The sequence below is a fragment of the Sphaeramia orbicularis genome, chromosome 7, assembly GCF_902148855.1.
Source record: "Sphaeramia orbicularis chromosome 7, fSphaOr1.1, whole genome shotgun sequence".
In the NCBI taxonomy this organism is placed as follows: domain Eukaryota; kingdom Metazoa; phylum Chordata; class Actinopteri; order Kurtiformes; family Apogonidae; genus Sphaeramia; species Sphaeramia orbicularis.
In genome coordinates this window covers 23,769,784-23,790,544 of record NC_043963.1, presented here as the reverse complement: position 1 = coordinate 23,790,544, position 20,761 = coordinate 23,769,784, and the positions used below count along the sequence as shown (strand labels likewise).

Below are 20,761 nucleotides of genomic sequence, written 5' to 3'. Positions count from 1 at the left end.
AACTTTGGGTCTCCTTCATCTGTAGTCTCATCCAGTGGACCTAAAAACAGAGTGAGAGAATGGGATACTCCAGGATTAGGGCTTTGAACCATCATGTGCCCCCCAGCAGCTGTGAACTGGCCCCCTAGACACTCTGGATTACTCTCATCAGTCTATAGTCAGACCGCGCTCCCTCTGTCGAGCTCTTTGGACCAGTTATAAATACAAGCAGCACTTGACAGAGAGTTCATGTTGCTACTGCCACACAGCCAAATTTGGCCCCTGTGTTCAATCCCTGAGGCTTCCAGTGAATCAGCTAAACCAACAGTCACTAATTCCAGCCGTCCAGGATCGGTTTATTAAAGGTCTCATTTCAGTCAGTAGTTGCTTTTCGTAGCCTTAACCACTTTCTAACTGCATCGGTCTCGTGTGATTCAGGGAAATCTTCCCACACCCCCCTGACAGCAACAGCAGACATCATATGTTCAAATCAGATCAACGCTGTAATTAGATAGAAATACATATGGATCACACATTGAGCTGCAAACTGTGTGTGATGAAGGTATAATTAGTGTGGAGTTATGTCATTGGATTTTACATTTGGATGGTTTACTTAACCAGTAGGAGCAGGGGCTGTTTATTCCTGGTTCTGACATGAAAAACAAGTCACAACTGAAAACTAAGTCATCAATCAAATGACATTAAATGTGCAGAAATGTGAAATACATTCAGTACATGTGATTAGTGGTTAATTTGTGCTTGAATTCCTGGATAACCTGTGAAAATGAAAGAGACAGATTAACCCTTTCATGCATGAATTATCAGAACCTTAATCAAGATTTTTTTTCCCTTTAGTGTTTTTATTCTTCTTTAGGCATGAAAAAAACAATGTGTTTTTTTTTTTTTTTTTTTAATGAATCTATTTTTCATGAAGTTACAAAAATGTCCACTCAGCTGAACACCATGCGTTTAATTTTTGAAGCAAAGAAACATGCATTTACTGACATACTGTGTGAAAACTATGAAATAAAAACATTTTTAACCTCCTGAGACCCAGCAATGCATTTTTGTCCACTGTAGGGGACGAAAGTGCAACAGTTTCACTTTAAAAATGCTGTCCATTGTAAAGGACATTCCTTTAAAATAAATAAAAATAATTAAAAAAAAAAAATGTATCTGAAACAAACAAACAAACAAACAAACAAACAAACTGTTGCATTATGTAGTTTCTAATCAAGACAATTGTTCAATGGAAAAAGCTTAAATTTTCACTTTCCTGGGTCTCAGGACATTAATGCTGCTAATCTGATGTTTTCTCACATTTGAACATACTATAATACTAGTTATTACTCACTCAGATAATATGAAAAAAAAAAAAAAACAACTCTGTTAATTACAGTCTAATAACAATTAGCAATCAATTTAGAAAAAAGAACAGGAAAGTTACACTAATGGTACGAATATCAGTGTATTGGATGATCCATAAGCGTCCACTGTGTTGGTTAATATGGAACTAAAACAGCAAAATCCATGAATATACAAGAGAACAGTTGTAGAATAACTGTCCACTGGAGTGAACACTATGCATGACAGGGTTAAATACAAATTAACATTTCATTGACAGAAGACACATGTACATCTAACATCTGACCCTCTGACACCTTCAGCTTCAAAGAGTCAAGATAAGTGGGAGATAAAACCCAAAGGAGGATTTTGGATCCATTGTTCCTGTGGTAAATACAAATCTCTGAACAGTCGATAAGGAAAAAGTCGGTTAAAAAAGTTTTTACTGCAGTGATAAACATGTACTCTGACACTGGTTGGTCGTTGAGAAAAGCCTGGTTCAAAAGTTTTTCTAAGGGAATCACAGGCTCCACCTCTCCCAAACTTTGTCACGGGTGTGGGAACTCCCAGCTCCATGTATTGTGATTAGGTGAGCAGAGAAGGCGTGGGCCTGGAGAGAGGCAGAGAAAGAGACGCAGACAGAGGAGTGAGGACGCACAGAGGAGCTGACGGAGCATTCATGACATATTGGCCGCTTAGAGTTACAGGGATGCAGTTTTAGCCTTACTCCACCACTGGTTTCACTCCTGTTCCACGGACGCGAAAGCACCAAATTGGGACAAAGTCATTATTTAAACCAAACTTAATTGGATTAATTTATTCTTTAAATATGGGCTTGGAACGATTTTGCGCAAAAACGCCGGGGATGGTAACGTTAGCCCTTCATGCCCGCTCACTTCTTTGTATCATCGGGCTTTTATCCAGTGTTTCTCAGCCTGTCTGTGAAGCCTTCAACTTGGACGTGGAGAACCCAGCTGTTTATAGCGGACCTCATGGGAGCTACTTCGGATATGCCGTTGACTTTTATTTGGCAGAGTCAGCCAGGTGAGTTCTGATTTTCTGAATATATGCATCTATTATAGCAACAAGTCAAGAAAACACTTGGAACGGCCAGCTGTTAACACATCACAGCCAACTCCAGTGTGAGCTCTTTAACATTTGTTCAGAGTTCTATCTGGGCATTTCATGATACCCAGTTGAACACAAGTATGTTGTGCGCTGGTTGCAAACTTTCCATCGGACTTTATTGGAGATCTTTGCCAAACTTCAGAACTTTTACAACTCCCCTGACTCAGAGTAGGTTTCCAATAGGAAAAACGTAATGCTATTGAGGGATGCCTTTTTTTTGGTCTCTGACATAAAATAAGTTTTGTGTGTATACAGGACTCCCCGGACACATGCTTTACGCACAGCGCATCTCACCATAGTCTACACACATCTAACTGTCACTGAAGGAAATTTGATTTGTGCTTTCAGTGATTTCATACATTCAAGTCGTAGGATGCCAATGTAAAAGTGGTGATTCATCAGGAAAAGGATGAACCTTAACGGAAGCAAAGCTCTTTATGAATTACCTTCACATCCTGATCTCATTGCTCTACTAAATGGCATTATACATTGACCTTTTAATCTGCCCTTGGCTCTAAACGCTGGTAAAAACCAGTTAACTTCAACCTCAAGCAATTTCATTGTACTGGTCTTAAATGCCGCAGCTGATTGAGTTGCTTCTGGCTCAGTGGGGGTGTGAGCTGTGACAGCATGCTGTGACTGTCTGAACATTCCTCTTGAGGAGATTTTGGCATCAGTCATTTTGAGGGACTTAAACTCATGCATGACATGCCTGTGGTTCTGTCTAATACCCCAGTAGTCTGAGGAAAATATAGCAGGGCAGGACAACCTGACTGTTACTGCAGGAAGTAGTCCTTTGTATCAACCCAGAGGCAGCAGGAGCTAAACATGGGTTAATTCAGTTGTTGACAGATGTGCATTTGTTTTGCTGTGCTCTGGGTATATTTTAGTGACCCAACCCATCATTAGCAATCATTAACAAAGGGTTATTCAGCCACAGTCAAGGTCTCAGACTTGATCAGACTTCCTGGCTGAGCCTGCGTCTGCTGAGCACCAGTAGTGTCTCAGCCCACTGTTCAACCAGCCAGCATGCTGGGATTTGAGAAAGGGCTTTGTGCCGAGTGGGCCGCTAGCAGCAGCTCTAGTTTCCCTGTTTCTCCTCCCCACATCCCTGGACAGCAGACATGCAGAAGTTCCCCCCTCTTCCACCGGCCCCCGCTGTCTCTTTAAAAGCCTGCTCTCATTGGTCTTTATTTCTTTGACAAGGAAGAAGCAGTTTTAAGAGAGTGGTATGATTTAGGACATACATGTACACCCCTCCGCTTTCTCACCCCCCCACCCCTTTACTTCCTCCTATGCTGATGTCATCCTGCGGGGGTTTTTAATTCATCCATCCTCAGACCTTCCCCCACTGTCTAGCCTTTCTCCTCATCATCTCTCCTTGTCTCATTAAGTATCCAACAGACGTCATCTTACTGATGACTTAATCTGAATTTCATACAGCTGAGACACTTTTTTATGGACATGAGACAATGGTTTGTGTGTGCGGAGCAGGAATGATATTTAAGTGTAGCTTCCTACATCTCAGTGGCCTGTAATTTTCCTGGGGATGATGTATACTCAGAAATGTCAAACAAAACAAAGTTGTTTTATCTGCAAACCACATGTATCTGCCACTTTTCAACTGCAGTTTCTTAGATGTTGACACATCAGAAAATCAGGTCATGAAATGACGTTCTGTTATCTCTGGTTTTTGCCATCACATCATCATCACCCACACTTTGGAGACACGGAAAGTGGGGGAGTAGTTTGAATCCTGAGGTGAGGTCAGTTAAGGGTTGCACGGGGAGTTTCCTTCTTGAGAAGATGAGCTCCTATGAACTTTGCCAAGACTAGCTTATAAGTAAAAATGTTAGAGCGGCTTTTTGAAGATGACTGAACCTGAGGTAGACATGGGATGAAGTCTGTTGGTGAGAGCTTTTACGACATGAGACTGATAGCAGATGTAGATACAGAGACAAGCAAATCTCCCATCCATAAATGTGTCTGTCATGGCTGCAAACACAAAGGCTTACTTTCTTCTAGTTTGATGCTGGTTCTTGACAATGAGTTTATGTATGTGTCTCTGTCATGCCCTTCGGCCTGGTGTAATAAAATTAGGTTTGGACACTGGTAGAGGCCCACCATGGAAGAACGCCTGAGGATAGTATCTGTGAACTGCGTGTGACTGTGTGTTGTCACAAAAGGAAGGTCAAGTGGATATATGGTCCCCTGTTGTGAGTGTATGTTATTCTGAGTTGAGAAGCTGGTCTTTTCACAGTTTTTCTGTCAGTGTCAGTCCCCACATACATCTTCCTTTAACTCATGGGAAAGGGCTGACTCTTCCATCACACACTTAATCAAACCATAACTAGCTCCTCTTTGACTTTTTCTGGTACCAGGCAGGCATAAGGGAGTGAACCAGTCAGAGATAGAAAGAGTCAAAGGTCAGGGAGTGTAAATAATAACAGAAATGGTCTGGAGTTTATGTCACTACAACCCAGCTTCTGATGTAGCCCCATAAATCAAGTCGGTGCAGTTACTGAGACTTTTTTCTTGTCTAAATGGAACAACTTTTGAACAATTCTGTGGATGAACCGCATTAATCTCTCAGCCACATGCTTCTTTAAGTAGTGGAAGTAAGTTTTTATGCTCCCTCTTATTTTCCAACTGCACTAGCTGAGATTAGGTCATTAAAAAGCAATGTCAGTGTCTAATGATGGACAATCCTCTCATGGAGATACTAATGTGTTCCAGTCTACCCATGTGTTTCAGTGACGCGTTCGGGGGTGTGCATTAGCTAACGGATGGTTTGGTCATGACAAGCACATGGCGAGGTCACTCAGTCCATGTAGGTCAGTCTCCTGGAGGTTACCCCTTCTAATGGGGTTAGAGTTGAACTAATATTGACATTGGATTGGTCTTTCATTCGGCCACTAAACCTGCAATGTTTTCTCTGTGTCTACACTGAACCCTCTCTCCATATATGAACAATCTCTTTTCTGTTATTATTTTCATTGGTGTCCTTTTCTATGGACCTGTTTCTAAATCAAACCAGTAAGTGAGTTGCAGGAGTACAGCTTGTATATTTGGACTGCCAAGCTTTTCGTCATCCAGGTTCTCGTTGTTGCGTGCAGACAATGGGGCCCTTTGTCTGATGGTAGAAATGTTTACTGTTTTCCATTGGAGACACTTTCACTACGACACTTTCTTTCATAATTTCTTGGCTTTTGAAGAGCTAAAATTTGTGTTGTCAAGTCTTGTATACACCTACGATAATCAGGCCAGGAGGTGGGGAACATTACTGTCTCTTGCTGTAAAGGTCAATTGGTATAAACTTAAAGTGGCTACACAGGAGTCTGTCTCAAACATACAGTGCCTGTCTAGTTTTTACTGGTCTGTTGGTAATAGGGGCTTTATATAATGAGTCTGTGTGTGTGTTTCACTGGAAAGGGATTTCGGTGCGGATGGTGACGATGTGTTTAAAGGGCCCGTGGACCCGGCTGTCAGGTCTACTATGGAGTGTTGGGAATGCCCCGAGGACGTCACGTCTACTTTGGAATTGAGTTGGCCATTGCTCAGGGTCGTCCTGACTCATACTCCGCTAGATTTAATCTCTGACTGCTAGCAGGCCTGGTTTGTTTTAACCCCAGGTCATGAAATGACTCATATCTATGGTAACTTGATAAAGGCTATCCTTTATATGGCAATAAGCAAATGACGCCATCGTCCGCTTGTGTGCTATGACATTCTGCTGGCTGAAATTCAAATGAGCACAAGTTCGTATATTTCAGATGGAAATGAGATGTAATGCTTGGCCATTACTGTCTCTGCATGTGTGGGGGTGTCTGTGAAGGGGGGTGTACAGACAGAAGTGTTCCAACAGCTGCTTCACCCCCCGTCACCATGTTTAATACAACAGCCTCTCTATCCTGAGGTGAGAGGACTGGACCCCCTGACGTGGGCATTGTGGAGAGGTGTGAACCACCGCAGTTAAACTCTCTGCAGGAGAATTTTAGAGGAGTGGAACTGTGAATTACAGGGGGGTTGGGAATTTAGGGATGGGTGTTGGCAACAGTTTGGGATCTGAAAATGCACAGGCTTGACCACAAGCCAATTTGATGATTTTTTTAAGTAGCGGGATGTTTCAAATTTTACACTTGCCACTTGTGAAATACTTTTTGCACAGACTTGACATGTTTAGTGGTTTTGACTAAACAGCTGCTTGGTTTCACACATTAACTGTAAAGCAGTCGTAATGATGGTATAATATGACAACAGAATTATATTTAGCTAATTGTACTGTGTATACTGTGTTCTTGTATGAATTTCATTGCACTTCTGTTTTTGTGGTGCATTGTGGTTTTATGGATGAAGACTGTATGTTTTGTTTACATATTACCATGTACTTAAAAGCCAAACTAGGGGTGTGAGTTGACTAGCAATGGCCAAAAGTTTTGTGCGCCATTATTGGTTTTCATACTCTGCAGTCAAATTCACTCTTTGCTGTAAATAAAACCAATGGCCCCTAAATCAACTTGTTGATCATTCTTATTCTCATCGATGCACTGTCTTAAACTCAAATTTTTATCTTCCTTTGCACATCCACATGTTTCCATTGTGATAATATACAGTGTTGTTGGCTACCTTGGCCTCAGCATTTGTAATTTGTCAACCACCTGTTGCCCATCACCAACATCCTGTTTGAGGATAGGAAGGAAATGCTTTTTGGTAACAGGGATATGAAAACCTTGACAGACTAGATTGTTTATCTGATCAGCTTTGTGTGGGTTCAGTGCTCAGTGGTCTAGTTTGTTTCATCTTGAGTTGTGGGAAATTTTTTAAATTGCTATAGAAGTCATGATTTTCTCCAGGACATGAGAGCGACATAGAAGTCCTTTATCCGGTTCAGAGACTTACAGTACCATCTGACGATACAAAAACGTGGCTTCAGCACAGCACAGTAGACTGTCTGTAGTCAGCACACACCATCCCAGCAGGCACTGTTACTCTCATCATCTTCAGACTCCTGGACAGCAGCACTGAGAACATGTGTGTGTGAAAAGACGATCGTCCATATGGCAGCCGTAAGGAAACAGCTCCTGTCTGGCCTTGGCTCTTAGAGGATGCAAGACTAGTCGTATGGCTCCATGTGGTCTAGAATAAGTCATCACACACTACTGGTGCTTTTCATGTCTGTCATTCAGCTGATCTCATTTAAGTGCCTATATATGCAGTGAGTAGTATGACATCATACAATTATTCTTCAATATACTTAGCATTTCAACTAACTGTCTACTTCCATATTTCATTTCCATTGATTCAGATGTAATCGGACTGATGCAACCATTCTTCATCAGTGGGATGAAGAGAAATTTTTGTTGTATTTTATTTATCTTCCATTTCTCCTCTGTGGTGAGAGCACGGAAGGTCAAGAGCTGCCACTGGCCTAGATCAGGTCACTGCAACTGAGTTACTTTACTGATATGGAACCACTCCAGTCTTTAAGTGTGTGTTGATAGCTTAGTGTAAACTCCACGGGTCACTGCACAGGTTTTCCTGAGGTGTTGCTGAGCTTGTGGTGACCATTGCTCTTTTCTTCCCAGTCGCTCTGCAGGCGTCTGTTCTATAGCATTCGTTATGCTGTGTTTATGACTTCAGATGGGCAGTGTAGCAGGCGCTGGCATGCTTAACAAATGTGTTTGTGATTTTTTTCCCTCTTCCTAGCATAAAATGGTTATAATAGCGTTGAAGTGACATCAGCTTGCAGCTGGGTGGAAGACAATTAAATGTGGAATGGGGGGGAAATGTGTTTGAGGAAGGGGGAGGGGGATAACAGAGGAATTTGCCCACTGACAACCTCCTTCTGTAACCTCATCATAAACCTTATTAGCCACGGTCATGCATGATAGTGTCATATCAGCAAGTTCCAGCACTGTGCATCAACCCTAATTTCGTAACCCCACATAAAATAGTGGTCACAGTCTGGCAATTATGGTGTGGTGAGATTTTTTTTTGTAGAATTTCCTCTGATTGCTTGAGCTTCCTATGAAACGAACCCCATTCCTTGGTTACAGTGAAGCTGTTGTTTACGCATTCCTCACTTGCAGCCCAAATCACTTACAGTAGTCTAATTAATGCTTAATTGTCAGCTGGGTGGTGGGGGTCATTAGTGGCTGCTGTATTGCAGCTGGTGGACTTGCTGTTGGTAGACATGGTGAGGCCTCTAATGCATTTCATCCGCTTGCTCCCATACAAAAACATTGCTCAAGTCCCCCTTGTGAAAGATACAGGTTTGTTATCTAAACTCTATCTTAAGTGCTGTAATAATGTCAAATTAAAGCAAAACAGATAGTGATAGAATGACTGGACAAGCTGTAGTTTGGTTTAGGATAAGCAACAAACATTTTAAGGCAATCCAAATTAATTAGGCACAAAGGGAACCACAAGAAGCACATGGTAGGCTTAATTCTTGAACTACATGCTATTTGCTTTTCATAGTGCAAAAGTACCATAGACTTTATCCAGTGTAGCTTGAAAACAAACCAGTGAACCAATGAACATGTCTCTCTTTCTACTGACCAGTTGAAACACTCTCATCCTCCACCAAGAGGCGACCCCATGCACCCCCTAATTTCACAAAGGAATTTGTAATGCAGCACTTGGCCAACAGCAGTTAAAGCTTCATTAAGTGCTAATGATACAAAGGCTTTACCTTTTGAGTGCACTTCTAGAAGATAACGTATAGGGGTGGGGATATGCCAGTTACAACTAGACTGATCTTGCCCAGATAAAGGCCCATTAAATGCTAATTCATCCTCATTTACAGTACTTTGAGATGGCTATCAGTCTGTGTGAGTATGTGTATGTGTGTTTCCACATCTGCACGTGTCACTAGTGTGAAGTTGTTTCGCTTGCCAACCTGCTGATTAAAGCATGATCTGCTTGTTTTGTTATTTCCTGTATTTTTTACTTTGAAAAGCTGCCACCTCCAACTACAGCTGGGCTTGGTTCAGCTCTGATTCAACAAAAGATGCTGTGCCTTCCAATTTCCTTGGCCTGTTTAGTGTGTTTATATTCATCCAGTGGTGTTGATTATTACGTACATATGCTTGCATTTAAGGGTATTTCTAAGTATCTTCTGTAGACTCATCAGCCCATCTGTCAAGAAAGTACAGACCTGTTGCTCAAAAGAATTTCCCTCAGAAAAGTAATTGTTCTGGAAACTAGAATTTTCGAATAAATGTTTCTCAAATACATTTGGACCATTTGCAGATGACAAACAGTGTATGATGTTTTGCAGATGAGAAGTGAACTAGTTCAGAGGAGACTAATGGAGTGTGGGATGGTGGTGTTAAATACTTTCTTTGTTATTAGTGTCAGATGGTCTGAAAACAGCAACAGGGGGATCCTCAGCTGTTTTACTGTCAGAATCTGTAAGCAGGAAGTCTTTCTGTGATTTAGATTACTTCGCAGGTGGAGCTCTACTGGGATATTCCTGCATCTGCACATGTGGTCAAAAAACGGAGAATGCATTTTCTTGCTCTCCAAGTCAGACCAGTTTGTTTCTTTTTCCCACTTCCAACACAAACCAGGGGTTTCTGCTCCACGTTTGGAATTGGCTTTGTACTGTATCTCTTCGGAGGTATTAAGACCACAGTAAAGGTGGGATATTAAATTCATAACTTATGCTCTGTGACTTTCTCTTTGTTCTCCCACTGTTGAGTGTTTTCAGAGCTGTAGCTTTTGGAGGTTTTAAAGCTTTGTTCTGACCACCAACGCATCCCTGGCTCCCCTCTTGTAGATTTTTTTCCATAACCATCCAATAACTCTGCTTTTTGTCATCTGAGGTAATAGATAGGTTCAGTGGGATTAATTACCATGGATTTACAAGTCCTTGGAATATTGCACGGCTAAATTGCTTTTGACTCATGCTGGTTTCTCTTTTCTCCTCCGGACCCTGCTGAGTAGTTACCCTTCAGGGTATGATGCTAAGTTTAGCCAAAATGTAAACGTTCATGCACTATTGGGAGATCTGGGCTAGGGAAGGGTGTGCGCTTCCTGTTTTGGAACCCCCCTAGACATGTCTGCTCTCAGTGATCCCATGCCTCCTTTACCCACATCAATGTCGGCAACTGTATCTGTAATGTTTGGTCAAGTGAGTCCACCACAATGAGGTAATGGCTGAATCATCCACTTAAGATATATTACCTCTCGGGAGACTTTTTTCAGTTGTATCATGCCAAAATCTTAGTTTTCTCCGTTTACCTATTATCACTCCCTGCTTCTTTCCCCTCTTTCATCTCTGAAGTCTGTCCCATGTGTTTTTAGCTCTGGAATTACCTATAACCTCACTGATTGTTGCTATGTCTGTTGAAGTGGTCTGCTGCCCTTCCTGTAGTTGTACAGTGTAGCTTCAAGGACATCGATGTTTAGTGCCACAGCTGTAGAAACAAGAGTGTGACTCCACTTAACCTGTCTGCTTTCTTGTTTTTGCTGTTAAATCTGCCCTACAGGGTGCATATGTGACTGTGCAAGTGATTCTCCTCATGTTTTGTGACTGCGCACAAGTGGAACAAGTGTATATGAACATCACATGTGCATATGTCATAGCAGCAGTATTCCCTGGTTGTATGTGATTATGTAAACCAGTGCTGTAACCTGTTAAAATGTTTTGCTTCTGAGTCAGAATACAACTTGCTAAGTGGTGAAAATGCATGCACTGCATTATGTTCAAAGATGTTGAGTGGGAGGTCTGGCATGCAATTTTTAATTGAGGCCAGACAAAGCTCTACAAATTACAAACTTTAGTGTTACCTAAAGAAATGCAGGTTTATAATGAGCTTGTGTTTTGGTAAACAACATATTTATAGCAATTTCCCTCCTTTTTCTTCACAGTGCAAGTGTTGTTATCGGAGCTCCAAAGGCCAACACACGGCAAGTTGATGTGACAGAAGGAGGATCCGTCTTTTACTGTCCATGGAGCCTTAGCCAATCAGATTGTCACTCTATAGAGTTTGATGCAGAAGGTAAGACATGGACAACACACAGACAATTCTGCCATTCATTTAATATTGCTAAGATATATTACTGTTGTCAATACAATTGAGGATTAATGCTTATCAAACACTTGACTGTTATTGTGTGATTGATCACCCTCTGTCTCCTTGTTTTCTTACTTAGTTGTTAAGAAGTTTTATAATACTGAGGTTATGTCTGAGCTGTCTTTAAAGGATAGAGCTTTGTTGCATCTGTCTACACTTTTTAAGCCATCAGAACATTTCCTTTCTATTCTCGTTGTCAGCAGCAAGTCTGGATCAGGCGTCAGCGTTCCGCTCCACTGAACTTTAGCTGGCTATGTCGGTTCCTGAACACTAGATGATCAGTTTTCCTGTTTGTATCCTGTCTTTGGGATGAAAAGGATAATGGGGTGTCGAAAACGTTGTTGAAGGAGACTCCTTCCTGCCTTCAGGTTGTGGTCAAGATAAGCAACCAATAAACAAATACATTTGACAAAGAAATGTCTGACAGGTGAACCCAACACTAGTCACGACAAAGGTCTCCATTTGAGTCACCAAAGACTCATGTTTCATTGTGTTGATAGAGTACTTACTTACTTACTTGCCCAATAAAGGAAATGCATAGTGAGAAGTAGGTACAACAAAAAGAGTATAGTTACTTGCCTTTAGCTTAAAAATACCTTTAAACATACACATGCTCTCATACCACACATGCATGAATCAGCCATATAGTGACAGTTATTGAAGTGCATTGGCATTTAACCAGAGAAATGAAGCCATTCGCTGTGGGTAGACATAAATTTGCCGTCTCTAATGTGCAATAGATAGAAATATTCCGTGTTTCACAAGCCTTATTTAACAATAATCTTTGCTGGACTCCACTCGGTGTCCCATGCTTCACTACTTTTGCACTGTTTTTCTTGCAACATAAAATGTGTGTTCTCGTGCGTTGGCTGCAGGCCATAGTGAGTGAAGTCATGCAAGCAGTGAAGGCCTCACAGTGAAGGTTAGTCCCTAGGGTTGTCAGAGAGTGTCCTTCATATTTTGAAGGGTCTTTGATGGAGCTGATTAGAGTGCCAGAGCTGGTTCCGACATCTGGATCATAACAGATCTGTTGAGCAGCGGAGAAGCACATTTAATACATGGACATCTGCATGTCAAAGTGTCTTTGCCAAGCAGCTGTTACATGGATGACATTTACTGCTGCAATTCATTTACTGTAGCTGTGACCGTGTTTTCTTTGCCAAGCCTAATTGTAAAGCCAACACAATAAAAAAGCACATTTAGTGATGACGCTGGTGGCTGAAAAACTTAACGCTTTAAGCACCTTCATTAAGAAATCTTGCTATGATCTGATTTATCTTCCACTAGAGTATAGTCCTCTAACAAAGTGGTGTCAGAGGTCTCTCTGGCTCTTGGTTTGTTTGAGCTCTGACCCACAAACCACAGACCCTCTTAATTAGCCAAACTAATTGGGTCAAAGCAGAGAGATCCCCCTCCCATCCACTTCCTCTTCTACAGAGATAAGAGCTCGACTATGAATGTATGAAGAGCAGGGAGGACCAAGGGCAATGAGGAGTGTATAAGAGGGGCAGGACAGCAGGAAGAGGGAGAAACCAGAGCCCGGTTTCTCTGCTCCGCCCCCTTTCACCCCCCTCCGTCCTCCTGCTGTTCGTACTCCCACAGGGCCAGCTGATGTGATGAGTGAATTTCGCCATTTGTCTTCTACCCCACAGACACACACTCTAAGGCCCTAGCAATACTAATGGCTGTTCAAAGGCGAGTGTGAGGATATGGACACACTCCCAGACTCCTGCACTTCTCTGCTGGTCCCAAGAGAGGCCTGGACGAGTCAGGCACCATGTCACATCAGCACACTGCGCTAAGTAGCCTCCCACAGGGACTGTAGATGCTTTTTGATTCTTGCCAGCCTGTGGGTCTCCTATCTACTTTTAGAATCTAGCCTACCTTCATTTGTAAGTCATTCACGTGACTCCGACTGGCTGCCTTCAGACATCTCGCAGACAACAAACAGAACTTTTCATCACCCATTATACTGACACAGAACTAATGCTGGAACTAATGCTACCATGTGGGAACTTCCCTTCTTATGGTAGTTCTCTGTCTTACATGGATAAATTACCAATCAGAGTAGTGCAATATGGATTTTAGGACACCTTTTCTGCTGCTGCGTCTGGTTGCCTTGGTAACATGATTTAGACCTTCTCAGCTTTGCTTAGCTTTCCTCTCCCTGTTGGCTTTGCATTTGCCTTATCCAAACAAAGACCCCTGAGTTATAAAAATATTGAGAAGGTTTACACTTAAAGAAAAAGTACCATGCCACTAAAGGAGATTAGTTAAAGTAACAAGCGTATAAGGACCCTTTTGATGTGTGGGTCGTGTTATTGCCTGTATGGCTAAAGCACTTATTTTCACACATGGACTTCTGATCGCTTAATACATAGGGGGCAGGGTTGGCTCATGATAAATTATGTTAGCTGGAAAATCCAGTGATGGAGATTAAGCAGAAATGCAGTTAAGTTATTAAAAAGTGTAATCTGTCTGCTTACTGTTTTGGGTGAGGGGAGGAAAAACCCCTTGAAGACAAGTGGCAGTAAGGTTTGTATAGACCCAGATCCCGATGTGAGATAATATGATGAAAAATGAATAGGAATATGATGATAATATTGAAAATGAAAACAGACAAAGGGAGAGAGAAGTGTGTGCCTAAACAGAGATGACTGAGAGGTTGCTATGAGGAAGCCGGGCCAGAGTGTGTGTGTTTTCTTTGGACCCTGGCCTCTTCGCTGTTTCCACAAAGACACGGAGCAGGCCTTTACTCTCAACTCTAGGCTGCCTAGTTGGCGGGAAGGAAAGAAGAGGGATGAGTGAGCGTGGAGAAAGAGGGCTTGCACACACGGCCTGGTTTCTCCACATCCTCAGAGGTCATGATCTCTATAGTATCCATAAGGCTTCTGTCCTTGAAACACTCCTCCTCGGTTTTCTTGCAACACCATTTAGCCTTCGTTTGCTGACAAAATATGCAGGGGAAATCTTTTGGGGAACTGTAGAGAGTTTGGGTGGAGTGGTTTTTAAGAAATGCTTAGATTGCTTTTGTACTCGCATTTGCACTTCTCTTATTAGGGATTGAGGGGATCTATTTTTTCCAGTATCTGATAAAATAAATTAATTTCAAATGTGCTACTTCAGCACTGATACAGCTCTCTAATTCTAGCCAACTCTCTGATCTCAACCAATGTCCTGTCTACATTGCTGTTTGATGGGATGTTTTGACTGTTTTATGAGTAATAGCCAGTCTGCACTGAAAAGAAAATACATTTACGTTTTATTACTTCTGCAGTGAAAAACGACTAACTATCTGAATTGATTTGATAGTCAAGTCAGCTTAGATGCATTTCCAAGCATTTGCATGGTTTGGCAACAAGAATTTTAATGTTTACTACAAATGTATTAGTTCCAAATATCTGTCTGATCTTGATTATTAGTAAATGGTGTCCACCCTGAAAAGAACATGCAGCTGATCCTTATCTCTTATATCATGCGCTGATTGCCGGTTGTCAGTGTATGAGCCATCTGGTGCTGATATGACTTCCTTTTCTCTTCAATTTATCTGAATGTCAGCCTTCATAGCAGCACAGATCTAACATTGGTCTTCGAAGAAAGTTGTGCTTAAACATGACTCCCCAAACCATCTGTCATGTCACCTGCTGCTGTCAAAGAATTGAGGAGGGAGATCAGAGTTGGAGGCCAGGTGGTCAAACAGAATGAAGGGTCAATGGGGTTAAGCTATGCCACTTCAGAAAACCACTATCTCTTGTAAAAAAGGAATGTGTGGCAAATGTAATTCTCCCCCTAGTTGCATGTACATGAAAAATAATGTAACTGGAGTCCTAAAGTCTGCTCTCAGCCAATTGCCCAGATGTTTATAAGAGCCTATGATGGGAAGACTGAATTAAGACACTTAAGGGTGAGCTGAAGCAATGTAAGTTTAATCGTGGCGTAATCCCTCACTGTCATTCCTCTGTGTTTTCTCAGGGGATCGCAATGCTTTGCTCAACGACACCAAACATCAAGTTGATTTCAAGTCCCATCAATGGTTCGGCGCTACTGTGCGTTCCCATGGTGACACAATTCTGGTAAGCTGACCCTCTCACAGAAGGGAATGGGGGCAGATAAGGACCGGCCTTTTCGTTTTTCTATACATCATCAGCACTCTTGACTATAATGAATGGAGTTTTCACTGAAGTCGGCTGTCACCAGATGGTTGTGGGAAACTTTCGGCTCTCACTCTGATGTCGGGGGGAATGTCTATATTTTGTTTCATTCGAGATTAGTCTGTTAAGTTGTTGTCATTCAGGTCCAATTTTCACCTCCAGCCTTGAAAATCCGTGAAGAATGATTCTGTGCCCCTTGTGACATCCAAGTTGAGCTGCCTGTTGTTTGGTCTGATAGTACGGGTTGTGACCTGGGTTGCATTACATGGATACCCCACTCCAGATGTACCACTGACCTCAGTCTGGGTCTCCTCCTGAGTTCACCAGGGTGTTGTTGCAACTGGAAAAACATCTCCCACCTAAAAGCTCACACCATTCATCATTTCATCCCCTCCCTCCCTTCTCCTCCCCACCAATCCCCGTCTTTCTCCACTTCATCTGTACTGCAGGCTTGCGCCCCTCTCTACTCCTGGAGGACTGAAAAGGACATCCCCCGTTCAGACGCCACAGGGACCTGCTACCTCTCAGTCCATAATTTTACTAAATTTGTGGAGTATGCGCCTTGTCGCACAGGTAGCTGTCATCACTTTTAAACTCTGATTGTGACTTATTTTCTTGCAAAGATCTCCAGTTAGAAATTTATTTTCATGAAGCATCAGTGGAAGAAATATTTAGATCCTGTACTTATGTAAAAATACTCATACCACACTGAAAATACTCAACTACAAGTAAAACATCTGCACTGAACACAGAACTTCTGTTTCAGTTTTTGGACTTGTTTCTCCTATCTTTGATTTTGGCTGAGATATTGCATGAAATGAAACCATGTGATGACTTTAGTGGGAAAATAGTGTTTGGTGCATCTGATAACTCAAACACCTGATCTGTAAGTCATCACATTGTTTTTTGTAAGACATCGAAATCTAAAAACAGAAAGCAGTGGTTTAATCTTCACCAGTGTCTTTTAAAAGCTTATGTAAAACCTTCATCTTATAAGTTATTAATAACTAAAGCAGTGAGACAATTGTAGTGAAGTAGAAGAATGCATTTGCATAAAATATCAGTAAATGAAGTAATCTTTGGTAGATTACTTGAGTAAAAGCCCTTAGTTACATTACATTCCACCACTGTCATTCTGCAGTAATGTTAGTTAATATCTGTGTATCTTTTGGAGTTATAAGTGGAATAATAAACATTAATGCTGTTTTTGACTCCTGTGTGTTTCAGAAATCAGTGACGCAGTTGGACAAGGCTACTGCCAGGGAGGATTCAGTGCTGATTTCACAACGGTACTAACTATGGTGTTAACATGACCGGCATATTTGTAGGTTAATCCTCTCTTTTTACCGTTGTAGTAATTCATAGGTTTTATCTTTCAGGATGGCAAAGTGGTATTGGGAGGACCAGGCAGCTATTTCTGGCAAGGTATGTAGGGCATACCAATCATCCACATGTAAATCATAAAAGTGAAGCCTTGAACAGCACGTCCAAGTTGAGTTTCCTTACCTTTTTTTTTTTTTTTTACTGCTGGGTCTTGATTTTAGGTCAGGTGATATCTGCAGCCAAAGAGAATATTATCAAAGCATACTATCCAGGCTATTTCATGCAATCTGTGGATGGCCAAATGCAGACTAAACAGGTCAAGGCTGAACACGATGACAGCTATCAAGGTCAGAAAATCTTGATGTTTTAAGAAATGCATATGCAATACATATTTACCATGTAAGGTGAATAATGCTTGTACCTTTATGCTCTTTACAGGTTACTCTGTTGCTGTTGGGGAATTCAGTGGTGATCAAGTTGAAGGTGAATAAAATCATCAATTAGATTATGGACTCGCATGATCAATGTTTAATGATACGTACAATTATTAAATAAAACATACGAAGAGAAGTCACATACTGGTACGAATGGCACTGCTGAACTGAACATAAACAAGACTCAGCTGCAATATTTTACACGACTATTGAACTGGAAAAGTCGTCAGTGCTGGAATTCTCTTATCCTCCTGCTGCTTGTGACCTGTATATTTTCCCTCCTAAATCTTTGCTTCATCTCTCTCTGTGCACCTTTTCAGATTTTGTGGCTGGCGTTCCAAAAGGACTCATGCTTTATGGTTCGGTGAGAAAGCTTAATCATCACTCTCACTTTGGCTTTCATTGTGATGCTCTTAGATTCAGAGCCTTGGGTTTTAAACTTGGGACTGATATAGGAAAGTTAAAGGAAGAAAACAGCCTTGGTGATACTGTCACAGAGGGAATAGTTTATTTTTTTCAGTTAAATTCCAGACTGTGCTTATATTAGATGGTATAAAAAGACATTCACCATATGTGGCTGCTGTGTTGCAGGTGTTCATTCTAAACGGTACAGATATGAAGACCATGATTAACTACACTGGTGAGCAGGTGAGTCTTCTGCTACTGTCTTTTGAAAACTCCGTCACGCTTCGGTTACTGTGTGTACTCATTGCTTGGCTCCTCATAAGAGCTCTTAATTTGTTGAGTCAGTGTAAGCAAAAATAATTTCCTTTGCAGCATTCTTTTTACTAGATTTCGGGGCTTTTTCGTGGTTATGTTGTAAAGCTCAATTATTGAGGGGGAAAGTGCAGTGGCAATTTACACAAATGGTTTTGGGAATAGAAGAGCGCTAAGCTCGTTTAAACAGTGATGATTGACTCAGCTGAATAAATAAAATCACAAGTGAATTTGCTGACATTCAGGCTGTGTTTTTAGATTACAGTTTGTGAAAGAAAACTCAGAAAATGAATTAGAAGCAAAATAGCACAAAAATAAGCAGTTCTGTATAATCGACTAAGCCTTCATTTCATCTTGTAATAAAAAAAAAAAATCAACATCAACTAAAAATAAACTTCTGGATCATGCACTTTTATGGCTGTATTGTATTACTGAAGAATAAACCAGATTTTGATGGAAACACATTTGTTTACAGATGGGAGCATATTTTGGTTATGCTGTGGCAACAACTGACATCAACAACGATGGGTGAGTAATAGTCTCGCCTCGTCTGCCTTTCTCATCCTTTCACTTTTAATCTCTATCTCTCTCTTTGTTGCTGAATAATTAGCAGGAAAGAATTTAGATGGGATGCCACCAGCAACCCATTACAGCTGGTCGTCAAAGTGTCTGAGCTTAAATGAGTTTGGGTGGTTTCCCTTTGTTGTCTGCAGGATGGTTGACCTGCTAGTGGGAGCTCCTATGTTCATGATGCGAGGCTCCGGTGGGCGCCTCGAAGAGATGGGAAGGGTCTATGTTTACCTCCAGCAAGGGCCGCTGAACCTGGAGCTCAGTGAACCACACCTCACAGGCACGCAGGTGTTTGGGAGATTCGGCAGCACCATTGCACCCTTGGGAGATCTGAACCAGGATGGTTTTAACGGTAAGATCACTATTCAATTTAACGAATAATAAAGAACTGTTAAATAGGTTTTACCATTAATACTTTTAGTTCATATTGGTAGGAGCTTCCCTGGGTCAAACTACACAAAATGTAAATGTGTACAAGGGAATCAGGTGCTCATCAAGTTTGCATGAAAAACAAATTGGTAAAAAAAATGTGATTGGTAGTTTGTAAGCTAATCAGGAATAGCAAACAGCTGTTTTTTGCATTGTACTCTTTGCTGCATTTACAGTAAATCCAGAAACTTGATTTTGTGACATTTTGCCCTCTGGCAGATGTAGCCATCAGCGCTCCTTTCGGAGGGGATGATCATCAGGGACTCGTCTACATATTCAACGGATACTCAGGAGGACTCAGGGAGAAGCCATCTCAGGTGATCGCCGGCCAATGGGCTGCAGGGACTATTCCTGCTAGCTTTGGGTTCTCCCTTAGAGGCGCTCAGGACTTGGACATGAATGGGTACCCAGGTGAGCGAGGATCAAAACTGATGGTCATCATTAGGTTTGCATAGGGAAATATACCGTAAATGTACTGCACTGATACACGGTATTTCATTTCCCATATGGAATGCTACAATGCTTCAAACTGAATAATATTGTTTGCTGCTTGAGGCGCTGTGCAAAGATTATTGAGAGGAAACTACTATTAACTGCATGTCTGTCTGTTTAACAGTTACAGCTGTATAATACAGCAATAAATATTTTATGTTTAAAAGGATGCAGTCTTTAAGTTTCTGGCATCTGTTTTTGTTTCATTTCAGTTTGTACAATAAAGATTCTGTAAAATTTTCATTCATCCTGATAACTTCATATATCGTTACTTTTACAGACTTACCAAGCAAACCCCATATTAATTAAAGCCTTCATTATATATGTGATAAATTAAATGTCTACTGTATTCTGTGTACACTTGTACTCAGTAGAAGCTACAACCCTATTGACCCTTTGGGAATAAAGTGATATATACTGTATATATATGTCAAACTACTGGAATCTTAACAAATACTGGGGTAAAGTTTGGTTGTACCGCCCAACTCTAGCTTTGCATATTTTTCATGTTTCATGTTTTCTAATTTTGCCTTTTTATGTCCTCAGATCTCATTGTGGGTGCTTTTGGTGTTGATAAAGCAATTCTGTATAGGTATGTTATTTTGACTTGTACATATAATCAGGCACTTTGTTTGTTTACTGCAGTGAAAGTAGAAATTAAATCTTTGATGACTGAGTCTTCAATCTACATACTTTTTGTTACCCACAGATCCCGCCCAATAGTTAACACCAGCGCCTCTCTGACAGTTTCCCCGGGCATGATCAACCCTGAGGAGAAAAACTGCATGATTGTTAATGGAAACACCAGCGTTCCTGTTTCCTGGTGAGTATTCACCTTATCGAGTACCAACGCTCAGCTTCCTGTGATACAGGTCTTGAGTTGCCGTTTTGGTATTTACTTGACCCTTCTGCAAAAAAGATAGGCTTCCCCATTTCTTCCCATATATAAACACTTTCAGTTTCTGGCAGGAAGTTCTGATAAGGAATAATCTTTCTGTCATGGTATTAATTTATACTGTGCACTTCTTATCTGACCTGTGTTCACATGTTGCCATAACACACAGGTTTTGTAAAGGGGCATTGATATAATGCTGAATAGCAGCATTGTTAG

At 41.3% G+C, this 20,761-nt stretch overlaps 1 protein-coding gene across 1 annotated transcript in view; it reads left to right on the top strand.

The window, feature by feature from the left end:
- Window positions 1–1,938: 1,938 nt before the first annotated feature.
- Window positions 1,939–20,761, top strand: part of itga5 (integrin, alpha 5 (fibronectin receptor, alpha polypeptide)) — a 33,423-nt gene continuing 14,600 nt past the window's right edge. The window contains exons 1-15 of the mRNA XM_030138988.1: window positions 1,939–2,367; window positions 11,329–11,459; window positions 15,507–15,607; window positions 16,135–16,258; window positions 16,913–16,974; window positions 17,065–17,110; window positions 17,230–17,355; window positions 17,447–17,491; window positions 17,763–17,806; window positions 18,034–18,090; window positions 18,635–18,687; window positions 18,873–19,081; window positions 19,378–19,569; window positions 20,197–20,242; window positions 20,360–20,473. Coding sequence (XP_029994848.1) covers window positions 2,153–2,367; window positions 11,329–11,459; window positions 15,507–15,607; window positions 16,135–16,258; window positions 16,913–16,974; window positions 17,065–17,110; window positions 17,230–17,355; window positions 17,447–17,491; window positions 17,763–17,806; window positions 18,034–18,090; window positions 18,635–18,687; window positions 18,873–19,081; window positions 19,378–19,569; window positions 20,197–20,242; window positions 20,360–20,473 — 1,565 coding nt within the window. The 5' untranslated portion in view covers window positions 1,939–2,152. The remainder of the gene's footprint in view (window positions 2,368–11,328; window positions 11,460–15,506; window positions 15,608–16,134; window positions 16,259–16,912; window positions 16,975–17,064; window positions 17,111–17,229; window positions 17,356–17,446; window positions 17,492–17,762; window positions 17,807–18,033; window positions 18,091–18,634; window positions 18,688–18,872; window positions 19,082–19,377; window positions 19,570–20,196; window positions 20,243–20,359; window positions 20,474–20,761) is intronic.